Source organism: Hevea brasiliensis, chromosome 15 (assembly GCF_030052815.1).
Source record: "Hevea brasiliensis isolate MT/VB/25A 57/8 chromosome 15, ASM3005281v1, whole genome shotgun sequence".
Taxonomy (NCBI): Eukaryota; Viridiplantae; Streptophyta; class Magnoliopsida; order Malpighiales; family Euphorbiaceae; genus Hevea; species Hevea brasiliensis.
This window is the reverse complement of record NC_079507.1, coordinates 67,879,199-67,898,198: the sequence shown is the minus strand read 5'-3', so window position 1 is coordinate 67,898,198 and position 19,000 is coordinate 67,879,199. Positions and strand designations below refer to the sequence as shown.

At 35.4% G+C, this 19,000-nt stretch overlaps 1 protein-coding gene across 1 annotated transcript; it reads right to left on the bottom strand.

Moving 5' to 3' along the window:
* Positions 1–12,342: 12,342 nt before the first annotated feature.
* Positions 12,343–18,449, bottom strand: LOC110634687 (EH domain-containing protein 1). Its single transcript, XM_021783784.2, has 16 exons — positions 18,123–18,449; positions 17,953–18,032; positions 17,783–17,851; positions 17,637–17,694; positions 17,510–17,565; positions 17,386–17,428; positions 17,251–17,312; positions 15,116–15,229; positions 14,827–14,929; positions 14,672–14,721; positions 14,331–14,459; positions 13,983–14,234; positions 13,794–13,873; positions 13,375–13,501; positions 12,935–13,078; positions 12,343–12,776 (listed from the first exon to the last, which is right to left on the bottom strand). Exons 1-16 carry the CDS (start codon positions 18,205–18,207, stop codon positions 12,591–12,593), a joined length of 1,638 nt encoding a protein of 545 aa, XP_021639476.2. The 5' UTR covers positions 18,208–18,449; the 3' UTR covers positions 12,343–12,590.
* Between the last annotated feature and the right edge of the window lie 551 nt (positions 18,450–19,000).

Genomic DNA, 19,000 nt, shown 5'->3' with positions numbered 1-19,000 from the left:
ATATCTATTTATTTCTTTTTATACGTTTATTAAGAGTAATTTTCATGATTATTTTGTTTAAAATGTAATTAAAGTACTTTATTTAAAAATTATTTAAATTTAATAAAATTTTTATATTTTATCTCATAATTTATGTAAATTGATATTTATTTTTTATAAATTATGAAAAATATATTAAATTAATGAAAAAATAATATTATTTTTAAAATATATAAATATAGTATTTTTTGTTATTAATATAATAAAAAATTATCAAATTATTAATGATGAATTGAATTATTTAATTTTATTAATAATGAAAATATATAATATTATTATTAATTAAAAATAACATTCTATATTATTATTATTAAAATTACTACATCTAAATGTAAATTTTTTTTTATTAATCTCAAATTTTTTTTATAAAATAATTATTTGACAAAAATAGTTATCACTTTACATAAATTTATACTATAAAATAAATATATTTCATAAAACTTATAATTTTCTATTATTAAAATAAATACTATAAATACAAAATGCAGCAAGGAGGAGGCAGCAATGGGAGTGGTAGACAAGGAGAAGGAGCCGCTATTGCAAATTAGGACAACATTTTATGTTACTCTCCTCTCCTCTCCTAATAGCATCACAAAAACTCAATGTGGTTTGTGCTTCAATAGGATAAAAATAGAACATATATATGTAAGCGATATCCAAGCTAATATTTTATCCATGACTACATCACAAAATTCCCTTGAATGAAAACGGTAAATCACAAGATCATAATCAATACAAATTATCATTTCAAAAGGTCTTTAATATTTGGATATGAATAAAATGAATTAGTATCGCAATAATTATGTTTCAAGAACTGCATCAACAATCATGGTAGTACATATTATGAGTAATACTACTAAATAAAAATGTCTATCCAAACTCGCATCAAATGCCTAGACGAAAAGCCAAGAATTTATATATATATACATGCTCAATAATCATGAAGATGAGCCCATATCTGAATATAATTCTCGTCAGATATAGCCTTTCAAGTTTCCAGCTTCGTTTCATTTTATCTATGAACTCCTTAGCACTTGAATCCACTCCATTCAATTGCAGTGCCACAGAAGTAGAAGTAGACTCATCATTTGAATGAACCTAATCATGAATGTCCTTGTTACCATCATCTTCATCACCATCATCTTCTTCCAAGTCATCCTGATTATCTTCCTTATGATTGTATCGTTCACCTTCAAAATGATCACTACTTGGATTTGATTGACGGTGGTGATAGCAGGGCTTATAATAGTAATGGGGATGTTGGAAGGATTGATGAGTGGTTCTGTTTCTGTTGAAGGGTTTTGGTTCTTTAAGATGGTTAAATTTCTTTTGAAGTTTGGACATTAGGCCCTTCCATACCTTGTTAAGGGTTGAAAGCTTCTTTTCTGGGCTAAGGAATGCCATAACGTGTGAAATTCTTGGGGTTAATTTTCTTTTTCTTCTTTCTCAGAAAATCAAACAGGTGATGAAGAATATGAAAATATGGTTTTCGCTGAATATTTCTTTGCATTTATATTTATTTCTGAAGATTTGTTAAAATCTTAGGGAAAAATCTTATTTTATTGTGATTCTAACATCTAAGCACTCATAATTACATGTCAAAATTTAAGTATTTTTTCAAATCTTTTTTTAATCAAGGAAGGAGCCTTTTTTTCCTGCTTTAATGGAGGATGTTAATTATTGAAGAACAATATTTGATGCTCTTTATTTCGTTTGGGGTGTACTCTAGTAGTAGCATTGAAGAATTTCTTCCAAAATTGGATAATAATTTGATACATCAAATGGATGAAGCTGCTACGTGCAGTGCAGAAATCTTTCCTTTACCACATAACAGGATTGATGTGGAGATCCAACTTCCCGATATGCATTGTTGCTAATTAAGGAAATTTTTCACACTGCAAAAATTGGGAGAAATTTCAGATGGATAAGCCTTCATAGAAATCATGTCAGCAAAAATCTTGATATATGTACAAACTAAGGAATTACCGTGCTTTTTGGCTAATAATAAATTTAAATCACTTTAAAATATTTAAATTATATAAAAAAATTTAATACATCTAAATATTATTTTTTGCTAATATTAATATTGTCACGACTCAACCTATGGGCCGGACCGGCACTAGGACCTGGGCCAGCCTAAAGCCCCCGAGGCCCGTAGTAAGCCTAACTGTTCATTAACCCAACTCTAAGGCCCATTTGGGCCCAATTTCAAGAAAACAAACGGACAGAGTCCGGCCATAAAATGGACTTACCAACAGGGAGTTTTCGACTCATCCGACCTGTAAACACAATATATAGTCAATTGGGGAGCTCAGCTCACCCTCCACATACTCATCAACATAATAATAAATGGGAGCTCAGCTCCCTCATCCAATCCATCAAACATGCATAGCATATTAAGTTTACAGGTCCCAAAATAATAATTTAGTTTACAGACCCAAATCAAATAAACATTTCTAACACATGCGGAAATTCTAAGATTTAACAAGTTTATACAAACAGTAATAATTGACTGCGAGGAGAAAGCGAGTTAACCTCAAAAATATCCTCCCGTGTAAAAATTTTTGAACAGGAGTGAGCGTTCGACTCAGAGAGTAAAATATCAATTTTAACTATAATCTCTATAACTATCTAGAACTAATGCACCCTGTAGAGTAAAATGCAACATCAACAACATTTTCACATCATAACATCAAAAAGGTAATTTGGAGCACTCACGCACCCTGTAGCATCAATCATAACATATGGGAGCTGATCCCCTATACAGCTCTCTTAAATCCAACCTGGTGCGGTGAAGAACTCAAGCCGGACTTTCGCTTAATAAACCAAATCGAGGGTCCCAGCGAAGAACTCAAGCCGTGACTACCCCTCGAAGGATCGGGTCCCAGCGAAGAACTCAAGCCGTGACTACCCGTCCTATCCATAGTCCACACCACATTACACGCACGCCAACGCACGCACACTGCTCCAAATTACCACAACAACATCATGGCACTTTAACAGTTATCAATGCATCATAAATCGTGCCTAGAGTTTAACTACATAAATATATGCATATAAGTGATGCAAGGGCATCTTTGAATATATAATAATATCGAAATTACAATTAAAATTAATATTTTACTCACAGACTTGACGGTGGTCACTGAGGCGGCTGGGCGGAGGAAGAAGGCTGTCCCGGCTCACCTGACAATTTTATTACAATCATTTAATACAAATGACTCAATACAAATCAAGAAAAGACCCAATACGTCCTAAGTCATGCCGAAAATCCGGCAGAGTCTCCCCTATACCTAGGACCTACCCAACCTGTAAAAGGGCTCAAAACACACTTCTATATCCACAATCCATATATACACAACTCAATCACATCACACAGCCCCTCCTGGGCCCATCAAATCAATCATCCATCACAATATGTAAAATTTCAATTTAGTCCTTATAATTGATTATTTTTGCAAAAACTGCTCAAATAAGCTCTAAAAATTATAAAACTTTGCCCCGCGGTCCTTAGAAATATTACTAAGCTATTGCAAAAAGAATCGTAATTTTCTAAGTTACCACGAATATTTTATGGATTTTTAATCCTATTTAAGCACTAGAAAATTACGAAAAAATAAGGTTCGGGTTTACCTTTGCCGATTCCGACTTCGGGAACGAGCTCGGGATGCCTGACAATGGTGGGGTAGCCAAAACCTCGATCCACCCGAGACTTTTCCTGTAGGTGCATGGCCGGAAATTTACAGATCCGGACAACTGTCGAATTTCCGCGAATTGAGGATACCTACACGAAGCCCAATAATAATATATAAAAAAATCAGGGGTGTTACATTCTTCCCCCCTTACAGAAAATTCGTCCTCGAATTTTATACAAGGCAGAATAAAGTACATGATTACACATTGAACAGATAAGGGTACTTGCTACGCATGTCCCGTTCTGACTCCCAGGTGCACTCTTCCACTGACTGGCTCCTCCACAAAACCTTAACCATAGGGATCTGTTTTGATCTTAGCTGTCTCACTTGGTAGTCCACTATGGCTACAGGTTGCTCCTCAAATGTCAAGTTCTCCTTTAGTTCTATTACATCCGACTGTAGTACATGAGAAGGATCGGGAATGTATTTCCTGAGCATAGAGATGTGAAACACGGGATGAACGTGAGAAAGGTTGGGTGGTAGCTCCAACCGGTAGGCAACTGCTCCAACTCTATCAGTAACCTCAAAAGGTCCAATATACCGAGGTGCCAACTTGCCCTTCTTTCCAAATCTCATGACTCCCTTCATTGGAGAAATCTTCAGGAATACATAGTCGCCCACTGCAAACTCCACATCCCTCCGTCTGGGGTCTGCATAACTCTTCTGCCTACTGAAAGCTGTTTTCAGTCGTTCCCTGATTAAAGGAACTATCTCTGAAGTGTACTGCACTAGGTCTACATCATGCACCTTCGCTTCCCCCATTTCCGTCCAACACAGAGGAGACCTATACTTTCTTCCATATAGTGCCTCATAGGGTGGCATCCCTATACTGGAGTGATAACTGTTATTGTAGGCAAACTCCACCAAAGCTAGCTGCTCATCCCATTGATCTCTAAAATCCAAAACACTCATGCGAAGCATGTCTTCCAGTGTCTGGATTGTCCTTTCGGACTGTCCGTCTGTCTGAGGGTGGAAAGCCGTACTGAAGTTCAACTTTGTGCCAAGTGCCTCCTGCAACTTTCTCGAAAACCGAAAAGTGAACTGGGGCCCTCTGTCAGATATTATGGAAGCCGGAACTCCATGCAATCTGACTATTTCTCGAATGTAGAGCCGGGCGTACTGTGCCACAGAATATGTAGTCTTCACAGGCAAGAAGTGAGCTGATTTGGTTAGGCGGTCTACAATTACCCATATCGAATCATATCCTCGCGTGGTACGAGGCAACCCAGTCACAAAATCCATAGAAATCATTTCTCACTTCCATTCTGGGATAGGGAGCTCTTGCAACTTCCCTGACGGTCTCTGGTGTTCAAACTTCACCTTCTGACAAGTCAAGCACTTAGACACAAAGTCTGCTATGCCTCTCTTCATGCCATTCCACCATTAGCTATCTCTCACATCATGGTACATCTTGGTGGAACCTGGGTGGACACTGTACAGTGTATAGTGTGCCTCTCGCATGATTTCATTCCTGAGGTTGTCCACATTGGGCACACATATCCTAGAACCTTGCACTAGGGCGCCATCATTGGCAAATCCAAACTCACCACCTTCACCCTGCTGTACTCTTTCTATGATCTTCATTAATTGTTGGTCTCTGTGTTGGGAAACTCTAACTCTATCTCGCAAGTCTGGCCTCACTGAAAAATGAGCCAACAAGACCCCCTCATCTGAAAGATCTAGGATTAAACCTTGATCCATCAACTCATGTACTTTCTGAATCAACGGTCTCTTCTCTGCTGAAATGTGCGCCAAACTGCCAGAAGATTTTCTGCTTAAAGCATCTGCTACTACATTGGCCTTCCCATGGTGGTACTAGATGGTGCAATCATAGTTTTCCAGAAGCTCCATCCATCTCCTCTGTCTCAAGTTTAAATCCCTCTGTTGGAAGATGTACTTCAAACTCTTATGGTCGGTGTATATCTCGCACACTTCACCATACAGGTAGTGTCTCCAGATTTTTAGTGCAAAGACTACAACCGCCATTTCCAAATCATGGGTGGAATAGTTCTGCTCATGCCTCTTCAGCTGCCTTGAAGCATAAGCCACTACTTTTCCATTCCGCATCAAAACACACCCTAGGCCAACTCTGGAGGCGTCACATTACACGGTGTATCCTTCACCGCTCATAGGTAGTGTTAACACAGGGGCAGTGGTTAGACACTCCTTATCCTCATCATTATAACTGACTCTATCGAGCTCTCTTCCTGTCCTTTGCATCTTTTCCACTTCCCTTTTCCTATTTTTGGTATTGTTGGTATCTTTTCAACCTGCTGTATTTATTCCTTAATTTTAGTCCTATCTCATCCTTACACCTTTTCCTTCAAAGATGTCTATCCCATCATCAACTTTAACTTTCTTTTTATTTCTTAGTCTTATCTTGAATACTAGTTTCATTACTTCAAGAATTCTAACCTTACAATTTACTCCTACCGGCACATTCTTCACCCTTTGTAACACTTATAATTAACCATAGAAAATTCTTTTTGTATCCCCTTTCCCAACTTAACTATCAGAACATTATCATTCCCCACCAACCTCAGTAGGAAATTGCTTATCCTGGATGAATATGAGCCCCATAAACTATAAGTTCCATCTGAACTAACACGGCTGTAGGAAATATGTGTCATGCCTTAATTCCAAACAAGATACTTCACGTGTTCATTCTCCTTAATATAATCATATATACTGCCCATAGCTTTCTAAACTTCAACCTCAAATTACCCATCAGCAACAATTTCATCTATTGAAACTCATCCATAAATAGTACTTCATCTAGCTCATAGTTTAAAACAGTCGCAAGCCTTAGTAGCTAACTCAATTTAACTCCTGTTATTACTCTGATCGTCCTTTCATACTTAACACTAGGTATGCACTTACTGTCATTCTCATATCAGGAAATTGTATATGAATTGGTGCCTATCAAAATCTCAAATAACTAGGTCTCCTTGCCTCAGTCTCTGCTCCTTATATAACCCTCTTATATTCAACTACGCTCGATTGTCCATATAATAACGTTTAACCTATGTTTCTTAGTCTCTCTTCAAATTTCATCATCTCCTAGCACAATTGTGCTCTACCTATAAGGTATCATCTGCATGAACCCTTTACTGTACCATCGTCCTTCCTGACATAATATTTTATAATTTATTAACTTTACTTATACTCGACCTATGATTCATATCTATCATCGTTTATATTGTGCCCTTAACCCTTGTTGAATCCTGAAAGATTTCTCTCGCTAATAGATTCTTTCAACACTAATTCCACCCTTATCTATGGTCATTAATTTGATCCTTAAACTTTCTAGTGATTTATTACCATCCATACTTGTTACTTTTTATTCTACCCCTACTGTTGCTTTGTTGTTATTGCTTCACTGCAAAGTGATTCTGTTGATCACACTAAAAATGTTTGCCTGACATTCATAACGAACCTCTAACTACCTTCTCACTATCTCAAAAGTCTAACCTAAAACCTATGTGTCATTATCTATCATTCTTTTCCTCTCATCATACCTATTTGATCCCTTAGACAGACTTTTATTCAACTTACTGCTTACTAACTTCTCTTTCTCTACCTATTTAGGTAGTCCGCAATACCATCGCACACCTTCTAACATTTACTCATTATTATTGTATTCCATACCTCCATCACTTTTCTCACTAATGTGGTCCCATTTTGGGTTTTTCATCCTTGTCATTCTCCTTGCCAAGAATAACACTTAGCCTATCCTATATCTTAACTTTGTTCCTTTTATTATGCGCTCTTTAGGTTGTCCTTTCATTTATTTCCTTTGTCTTACCCAAAATAGAACTTGACTATTCTATCCCTGGTTCCATTCTTTTTCCTAACATAATAGCTGTACTTACTAACTATATCTTTCAGAGTCTCTATCGCGTTATCATATGTCTGTGCTACTCAGATTTGGTCATTTGACCACTCTAGCTAGTACTTCCACTAGCATTTAGATTATATTGCATCTGCAATCAATTGTCCAAACTTTCATTCTGCACTTTCTTTATCCATTGGCCTTCTGTGATTTATCTTCGCTAATTTATTACTCTTAACACTATTATAATTAGATTATACTATTGTTTTGAATAATTTGAAATTAGAAAGGAACTCAGCAAATTACAGTCATACTTTTATTGTATGATCTCTATTTTTATCCTTTAGCTTACATAATACCCTTACCACCTCGAGAACTGATTCTGTAGTAATTTTATTTATTTGTTATTATTATTATTATCCATGTTTACTCAATTAGCCAAAACTTAAGGTTCCGGGCACCCAAACCCGTCATCCAATTCAAAGGATTTACATCCATCGTGATCTGATTATATATAATTCCTATAATGGAACTTGTATCTTCTCCAGGATACCCGAGCCAACTACTCTCTACCACACTTTACAGTCCCATCTAGAACACTATTCCATAAGTCATCATTATCAGTAATAACCTTCGATCCATTCTGAAAAGATAGGACTATACCCTAACTTGCAGCAACAAAGGTACTACATTTACCACATTGCCAGAATCATGTCAACTTAATGACTCTTTCATCATATCATAGCTCTGTAAATCATCAATTCATAGTTTCGACCTTCTCTAGGTAGTAGGGTTGTACTTTATTCCATACTGATACACACAAGGTATACAATTCTCACTAAGTTCTAAGCAAAACGTCTATCGTTCTGCAAAAACCATCCAAAATTCCATACCGAAGACTAGACGGTCTCACTCTATAGGTGTCACCTTTACTTTGCAACTAGTCCGAAACCTCTAGTCTGATGGCAACTTTTACTGTAACTCTAGCTCATGCTGGGGTAACTGAGTCACTGACTCTAGTTATCACCCAATTGTGACCTTTCGATATTCTAGCTCTAGACTCTTAACCAGGAATTCCCAACTCCTCTGCAGATATAAAACTCTGTTCTGGCATAACTGTACCAAAACAAAAGCCATCCGCAAACACCCTCACTACGGAGCACCACGGGGATGCACGCAGCTCTACACAATAATCTCATGTCGGTACTGTAATCTGCAGCTTACAGAGCAGACATCGAGAACATTGTATAGTTACTACGATACGTCCTGACCGACTAGGTCTCCTAATTTCTTATCTCTCTTGAATCTTCTATTATCATAAACTTGTTCTGACTGGGTCACCCACTGATGACTGCCAGCAGCGGTATCCTCATCTTTATCTAGGGCAACTGTACTTTCAAGACTCACTTTTATGTACTCGTGCCTTGCACGAAATGGGCACACCATTTAAACCCATACTGACAAAAATATAACATTTCTTGGAGTACGTATCCTCATGATAGACCTCACACGTCTACTAACTCTATTTCACATTTCTATGTACTCCACGAAAATCAAGACACTAACTGAGGTAATCTTATATTTCCCGAGGTATAACGTAGAATCTAGAAACAAAGAATTACAGGAAAAGACGAATGTAATCCTATACTCCGCATGTGACTCCTAGTAGACTCTTCCCAACACTTAGATAATTTTTCCCTATGAATGGAGCCTAAGCTCGATACCACATCTGTCACGACCCAACCTATGGGCGGACCAGCACTAGGACACAGGCCAGCCTAAAGCCCCCGAGGCCCGTAGTAAGCCTAACTGTTCATTAACCCAACTCTAAGGCCCATTTGGGCCCAATTTCAAGAAAACAAACGGACAGAGTCCGGCCATAAAATGGACTTACCAACAGGGAGTTTTCGACTCATCCGACCTGTAAACACAATATATAGTCAATTGGGGAGCTCAGCTCACCCTCCACATACTCATCAACATAATAATAAATGGGAGCTCAGCTCCCTCATCCAATCCATCAAACATGCATAGCATATTAAGTTTACAGGTCCCAAAATAATAATTTAGTTTACAGACCCAAATCAAATAAACATTTCTAACACATGCGGAAATTCTAAGATTTAACAAGTTTATACAAACAGTAATAATTGACCTGCGAGGGAGAAAGCAGGTTAACCTCAAAAAATATCCTCCTGTGGCCTGTAAAAATTTTTGAACAGGAGTGAGCGTTCGACTCAGAGAGTAAAATATCAATTTTAACTATAATCTCTATAACTATCTAGAACTAATGCACCCTGTAGAGTAAAATGCAACATCAACAATATTTTCACATCATAACATCAAAAAGGTAATTTGGAGCACTCACGCACCCTGTAGCATCAATCATAACATATGGGCCGATCCCTATACTGACTCTCTTAAATCCAACTCGGTGCAGTGAAGAACTCAAGCGGACTTTCGCTTAATAAACCAAATCGAGGTCCCTGAAGAACTCAAGCCGTGACTACCCCTCGAAGGATCGGGTCCCAGCGAAGAACTCAAGCCGTGACTACCCGTCCTATCCATAGTCCACACCACATTACACGCACGCCAACGCACGCACACTGCTCCAAATTACCACAACAATATCATGGCACTTTAACAGTTATCAATGCATCATAAATCGTGCCTAGAGTTTAACTACATAAATATATGCATATAAGTGATGCATGGGCATGCTGAATATATAATAATATCGAAATTACAATTAAAATTAATATTTTACTCACAGACTTGACGGTGGTCACTGAGGCGGCTGGGCGGAGGAAGAAGGCTGTCCCGGCTCACCTGACAATTTTATTACAATCATTTAATACAAATGACTCAATACAAATCAAGAAAAGACCCAATACGTCCTAAGTCATGCCGAAAATCCGGCAGAGTCTCCCCTATACCTAGGACCTACCCAACCTGTAAAAGGGCTCAAAACACACTTCTATATCCACAATCCATATATCCACAACTCAATCACATCACACAGCCCCTCCTGGGCCCATCAAATCAATCATCCATCACAATATGTAAAATTTCAATTTAGTCCTTATAATTGATCATTTTTGCAAAAACTGCTCAAATAAGCTCTAAAAATTATAAAACTCTGCCCCGCGGTCCTTAGAAATATTACTAAGCTATTGCAAAAAGAATCGTAATTTTCTAAGCTACCACGAATATTTTATGGATTTTTAATCCTATTTAAGCACTAGAAAATTACGAAAAAGCAAGGTTCGGGTTTACCTTTGCCGATTCCGACTTCAGGAACGCGCTCGGGATGCCTGACAATGGTGGGGTAGCCAAAACCTCGATCCAATTCGGAGACTTTTCCGGTAGCTGGTCTGTCTGGCCGGAAATTCACAGATCCGGACAACTGTCGAATTTCCGCGAATTGAGGATACCTACACGAAGCCCAATAATAATATATAAAAAAATCAGGGGTGTTACAAATATTATTATAAAAAATTATTAATAACCTGAAAAAGCACAAAGAGATAATCCGTCTATATGATAATACTTTATTTACTATATATATATATATATATATATATAAGTAAATTTATTGCTCTTATCGATAGGGGTGAACATTATTCGGTTTAAATTGTCTTAATTTGATAATTCAGTTTGATTTTTCATGTATTTTGATTCAATTTGATTTTAATTTTTAGATTTTTTAATTATTTTGATTCAGTTCAATTTTAAAGAGAAAAAATTCGATTGAATCGAACTGAATTGAAACCCTATTAAAACATAATCGTTTTAGTAATTAGGGTTATATATAAGTCTCATTTTATTTGTCTGATACCTAACCTCCTCCTTTAACTGTTTCTTCTCACTTCTTTTTCATCCAGTCCACGAAAACATCGCCTCAAATCAAAATCTCTAGCTCCTTTCATTTCTTCTTCTCCATCTTGTGTCTCTTCTCCATCCTTCAATCATCTTGTCAGTTGTTTGCTTGAGGATTTCTTGCATGTCTTCCTATTAACGAAGACAATCCCTCAAATCAACTGCCATTGAAGATTTTTGTTTGCATTGAAATCAACTATTCTCCATGTCTTCCAACCGTTGTCGATCATTTGCTAGAGGATTTCTTGCATGTCCTCGCCGTTGAAGCCTTGCCTTCCCTCGCTACTGGCCTCTATGTCTTCTTACTCTCATCTTGTTTGTATATTATGTTATAGCTTTTCGGTATTTCGTGAATGAGTTCTTTTTTTAAATTATTTATTTGTTAAATTGCTTATAATTGCGATTTGTGAGGCTTTGAATGAAATTTGAACTTATAGCCTGTTTTGAGTGTGTTTTGTACTGATGTAATTAGTTGAAATTTTTTTACATCTCTAATGGATTTTCATTTTGTGTGTTGTGCGTGCTTGAATTTTTGGTGTTGGATGAGAATTTTGGAACATTGGATTCAATGCTGAGCTTGTATTTTGATGAACTTAGTTTGTATTAAATCAAACCAAACCTAACCAAATTAGTGTGATTCAATTTAATTTGATTCCCTCAGTAATTCGATTCGATTTGTAAAATTAAAAATTTTGATTAATTCAATTTTAACGATTCGATTCAATTTGATTCAATTTTAACTTAATGCACGCTCCTACTTGTCGAGTTTTAATTTCATTTTATAATTAATGGATAATAAAACTATAATTGGGAACCCCACCCACCTTATTTCCTTTCTGTTTTTAAAAACAATAAAATAAATGAGCTATCCCACCCTTCTTCAAAAAAAAAAAAAAAAAAAAAAAGCCGTTGAAATAAAAACTAGGAAAATTACAAAAAGTTAGGAGCAATTAAATCAAGCACAAGTAAATCAAGCACCTGAATCGATTATATATTTTCTACATAAGTCTGCATTCGAGGCCCAGAATGACCCAAATCAATGAACAACGGTGAAGTTTTAAGCTGTGCAATGCTCCCACAAGATGCAACAGAGATTCAACTTCCATCTAGTCTTGATCTAAATTTCATCCTCTATAAACTGCTACTTAGTCGTAGGGATTTCTGAAGTTCTTCAGGAGCTCTGGGATGTCATAACCAAGCATGTCATCAACAGCTTGTATCATTTTAGGCTTTAACTTTTCAAACTTGTCAATGCTGTAACCACTCAAAACCTCTCTGAAGTGCTCAACATTTGGGAAATCACCTGGAGGCAAATGGAACTCCCTTTGGACCTGCAGAAACAAGAATAAGGAAAATACCAAAATATATATATATATATATATATATATATATATATATATATATATATATATATAATGCAAGATAATAATGTCAAGCATATCCAGATACATTCTGAGAGAGAGAGAGAGAGACAGAGAGAGAGGGAAACCTTTCCAAACTCATCTGCCAAATTATCAATAAGTCGCTGTTGAGCCTTTGCTTTACCCATCATTGCTGGCATCTCCTTTTTAAGGTGACTAATAATGTAAGCATGTATCTTGGCAGCTCTAGCTCGTTTCACAAATTCATTGATCTGTAAGAAATTAACGTGATCAGTGTCCTGTCCAACAGCCATCTTCAAGGAGAAACTTTTATTTCCTAGAAAAATGATTTTGAAGAAGATGGTTTGACCAAGTTATATGATTCAGAGGACACCATGCAACTTAAGATTCATTTCACAACTAATGTTTATTCCTAGTACATAGTGCACAAATGGTATATGAATTATATGCCGTTGCATGTATCAACCATGTGCTTTTCTAACTTACAAGCATTGATGAAAAAAATATTAACTACTAACAGAAACACAAACAAAAACAATAAACTCACTCGGCGATCACAAGCCTTCTTTGGTATATCTTTTAGATCAGACAGAAGATCGTCCTGTTCTTTCTCAAAAAGTTCTTTCCCAATTGGACCAACAGCAGCTTCATTTACTGGTTTATCATTGAATGAGCTGCCGAGCAATGGTAAATTACTTTTCATGACATAACCAACATGCAACAGGACACAAAAAACATGCAATCTCTGTTTCATGTTAATGGGGAATAGGAAATGGAGCAAAAAGTTCAGAACCACAAACTACCTTTTGAGGCATTTGTTTTTACCAATCCAAAAAACCTTAAAAAACAAGTGAACCCAACCTAATGAGATCAGGTTGCATTGATGCACTCTATTAATATGCTTGAAATGGATCTCTCCAGTCACCATACAATGCTATTGAACAAATTTATCAATATAAAACCTACCCAATATAAACACGCACAACTTCGGGAGTATTTACAACTTTCCCAAGTGACCACATTAGCGCACCATAAACCCTCATTAACTGCCGAAAGAGGACCCAAAAAAAAAGGATTAAAATGCAACAATATGAGAGAGAGAGAAATAAAGAAATCCAAACACAAATAGATACAAAAAGTTGAATAAACTCTTACTTGTTGAGTATCAACTTGGTCTGCCTTGTTGAGAACCACACGAATCTTATCATCATGACCACGTAAAGATGAAATCACACGCTTAAACTCATCACTGACATCAAGTTTGTGAGGATCAAACAGAAGCAGAATGAGATCACACTTTGCAGCAAACCATGAAGTTACACCAGTAAAATCATAAGCCCGTTGTGTTCGTTGTTTTTCCCCTGATAGAACTCCAGGTGTGTCCACAAATGTAATATGCTCCAGTAACTTCAGGCACAAAAAATACACATTGACATACATATGAGCAAATGCTTCAGATTAAATATAAGAACATTTTTGCTGACTCTAGATTCGAAGACTCACAGGATGAGGCATTTGAGAACATTCAAATTTTGACAAAAATGCAGTTCCAAAAGTTGTGAGTCCATTAAAGGGCATATCTGCTTGGACTGCCACAGTGTTGCCCGGTATACTCCTTTCATCAGTACCAGACTGTACAAAAAGCACAACTAGCATGTAAACACTATTGCTAAAAAAGAACGAGATCCATTATGAGATACTAAGTGGATTATTAAGAAAAGGATAGCAACTGTGATATGCATTAATTGTTCCCATGCAAATAGTATATAGGCAACTAGATAATATGAACTCATTAGTTGGCTCAGGTATATGTCAAGTAAATACTAAGTGGATTTTCTAAATACCATAACAACAACAAATCTGTCAGTAGTTGGCTCGGGTCCAATATGAGCTCCTGTAGCAAAACCAAAAAGAAAAATGAATAAATAAAAGGAAATGGAATATTAGTCACATTTATTTTTGGGGGGCAGGGAGGAGGGGTTGGAAAGAGATAACTCACCAGGATAACCACTTTTAAGTAAATGTTTAATGAAAGTTGTTTTTCCAGTGGAATATTGACCCAATAGCATAACCATTGGTTTGGCATCAAAATCACTGTTTGTCTGCAGTAAACAAGTGCCCAGAGGCCTATAAGCTCAAATTCTACCACGGTATAGAATATACACAAAAGCATGACTAATATTACTGAATAAACTTTCTCACATCCTGCAATATAAAACTAAACCAAAAACTAGTTGGATAAATTCTCTGGGTAAAAACACCACAAACTGAAACTATTGCTCACTTACCAACAGCGGAGATACAAAATCATTAAAACGATAAGCAACTTCTAATGGCTTCAGCTTCTGAATGTACAATCTCTTCAAGCCATCAATGATGGATGTAACAGTGGATAGAGGCACCTAAGAAAATACCATAAATTTTGAGCACAAAGAAAGGCAAACATTGTAAGTTAAATAACAATAAAAAAGACACTTGTAACTTAAAAGCAAACAGAAGATAACAATGCAAAACAAGAATTGTGCGAGCATGAGTAACTTAGAATCATTAGGCCAAGGGGTAATGATTAAGTGTGCAAACTTGTCTTGTGAAAATAAACGGAAATAAAATCGCACTTGCAGGTTCAGCAAATTTATTTATTATAATGATGAAACAAATTTATTTGAGGATAGCAATGGAGTTTTCAATACGACCAGGTAGGCAAACAAACACTCAACATATTGCCACTTCACAGTGTGTATATGCAGATCATCTTATAAGAAATCTTATAATTTAGTCTGTAAATGCGTTAAATGCATGACAGAGAACCGACAATATGGTAACAGATTGGCCAAGAATATCTTACAAGCGAAGCACCAAAGAAGCAAGGTTGCAAAATTTGCAACTAGGCCCAAATGAGATCACATGCAGTCCTATAGAAAGTGAACTCCAACGTGCTTGAAATGCACAATAAATGGGAAAAAAAGTTGAATAAAATTGGGTGGCTTTCAAAACGCTGGATTGTAAAACTAAGTATTTCATCTTGGTCCTACACATTCCTCATAGTCCAACTCCAAACCACCAACCAACTCTAACACTGTGTTTGGATTAAATGCAGCATGGTTTATTAGTGTATCGTATCGTACTGTATTGTATTGTATAGCTTTTATTGTTAACATATTTAGAAAGATGGTATGGTACAGAATGATTTAATAACTTTTTCTTATTTTGTTAGATGGTATAGTATGGTATGGTATAATAAATATCAATATTAATAAAATATCCTTATTGCTGTTTTAATTATATAAAAAGTTATTTCAAATTTTGCTTACACTATTTGAAAAACAATGAATTTGTCCCAGAATCAAAGAGTTAAGTGTTGATTACCAATTGACAAAATAGATGAAATAACTTAGGTATACAAAATGAAATCACCCACAAACAAGCAAGAAAATAGATTCTAGAGCCAGGTAATAAAAAAATCAGAAAACCAAACCCAACAATCAAATAAAAAAAATGGATAATTACCAATAAAAACTCATACTTGTAATGAGTTTTGACTATACCTACACCCAAAATTGGTAGCTAGACCAAGAGTAGAGAGGGATATTGAAGTGTAATTGCAGACTTATTAAAACTTGAGAAGGGGCTATGAAGGACCTATGATTTGAGAGACTAAAGATTTTTCGTCAAAATGAGAGATTGAAAATAGGGAATAAGGAACGTTTATAAATAAAAAGAATAATGTATAATTAAAATTTTACAAATTGTATAAGTAAAAAATTGGAATGCAAAAATTTTAAACCATCTAAAACCACCGATTTGGTTGTTTGAAAATATGTGATAAAATCATGGTTAAGAAACCATCACTTTATAATCTAAAACTACCATTCTCCAGGAACAATCTTCACAAACAAGTAGTATTATCATACCATACACTATGAAACCATTGGAAACCATCATCCAAACAAGGGGTAAAGGATGATGATTCAAATCCTATATTCAAATAGTGTAGTTATTAGTTTCCCAATTAATTTATGGACAATAATACCAAAAGTGAAACCATGTGAATCTTTTATACAAGATTCTAAAACACAAATAAAGTCATAAAAACAGATATAAAACTTAATGATCACCAATTAAGAACCTTTTATGCAATCTGAAGCATTTAAGAAGAGATAAACTCCAGTAAGATTTGGCACTACTGTGATAATCATAAACAGCAGTGCAATGATAGTCCACATAATGAAACATAAAAGACTTCAAAATAACCAAAACCAACCAGACAAGAATGTTTTGGTAGCAAATATACAGAAATAGCTGTAGAAATAATCATACAGGTCATACATATGATCATTCATAGTTAGTAATATGCATATGAAAACAACAAGTTCCTTGCCAAAAAAACAGAACCTAGGCACCAATTTCAATTTACAACACAAACCTTTTTTGATGATTTTGAAGAAAACCAATTGACTGACGGCGATGTTTCCATTGGAGGACTACCTGAATTATTGACAACCATTGTTTTAACGATTAGAAAAGAAAATCACTAACAAATAATAACAGAAGTTCTTACCATTTATATCAGGGTCACTTGCTTTTGAAGAGCGCTTTTTCTTCTGCCATGAATTAGATTAAAGGATTAAGAACTAGAGCAGAAGTAAGTTTTATTAAAAACAAAAATAGGAGCAAACACTTACTGCGATCAGGGCATCCAGACCTTCCATAGACGGAGGCTTCAAATTTTCAAAGTCAGCTGCAATATGGTAACACATTACACAATGACTATATAAAATCAGAAAACAAAAATAAAACGAAAGAGCCTACCGTTGCTATTTAAGAGATCATTTGTGATTTCATGTCCAGCTTGTGCCAGGGACACTAACTACACTTCAAAGGAAACACTGGATAAGTAAATAACAATTAATTTAATTCTATACCCGGAAAAAAGGGAAAAAGGTACTAATTGAAACCTGCATAGCACTGATGAACTCATTGAAACCAAGATATCCCTGTCGCTTAGAATCTGCAATCGCCCACACCTATAGAAAACGGGGAAAAGCGTAAATTTAGTTAAACCTAATAATATGAATGAAACAAGAAGACCTCAATACAAACTTCAAAAGGAGGCAGGGGAAAAAACCTGCTTAAGATCCTGTCGAGATAAATTAGACATGCCAAAGAATTTTATAGCGTCACTACCAGTGATACGACCATCACCATCTGAACCAAACACAGCTCGCATATACAGTATTAATCAGAAAATTTTTGTTAAAAAGTCATACATAGAGATAATGGAGGAGGAGAATGTACCTGAATCAGCGAAATTAAACCATTCAAGGTAGATCTTCTGGTTTTCTTTTGAGCAAGAACCGATTGGTCCCGAAGATATTTCCATGATCGCAAAGGATAAGGAGGAGCAAATCTTTTGGCTTTTCGGTTTTACAATTTTGAAGTTGTGTTTAGATAAATCTTAACTTTGGAACTTTTGAATTGTGACCGTGAAAACTTGAGGAGAACACTTTCTTCCTTTTCTCTTGATTTTGGGAAAGAGAGTCTTTTCGGCCGACGGAAAGTGTCTGGTGTTTGCAGGAAAACGCTGTCGTTTGCACTGGTAAGTGTTGACGGTATCTTGAATCAGTGTAGAGTGTACGTCCTCGCTGTCAATTTAAGTGGAAATTCATCGAACAGCACTCAGCTGACTCGGCTTTGACAAAATGTCAAATTTTTATTTTTTAACTAATGTGGAATAGTTATTTTAACTTTAAAAAAAAATACAGTTTAAAATGTTTTTATAATTTTAAAATATCAAAATTAGCCTAAATAAGCTTTAAAGCCTGCTGCGAGTTTTTTTTATATATATTTATTATATTAATATAATTAATAAATAGAAATTTATTTATATTAAAATACACATCTAATTTTATTTTATAATAATATAAAATATTATACTTACATTTTATAGATAAAATTATCATTTATTAATAATTATTAAATTTATTTAATAAATTCAATTAGAACAAAATTTTAATCATTCAATATATTTGTATATTAGTTATATGCATATAATTTAATTTAAAATTAATTAATATTAACAACATAACATTTATTATTTAATTATTATAATACACTGAATAAAATATACCTTAATAATAAAAATAGTCTAGTTATAAAAGGAGATACTAACAATG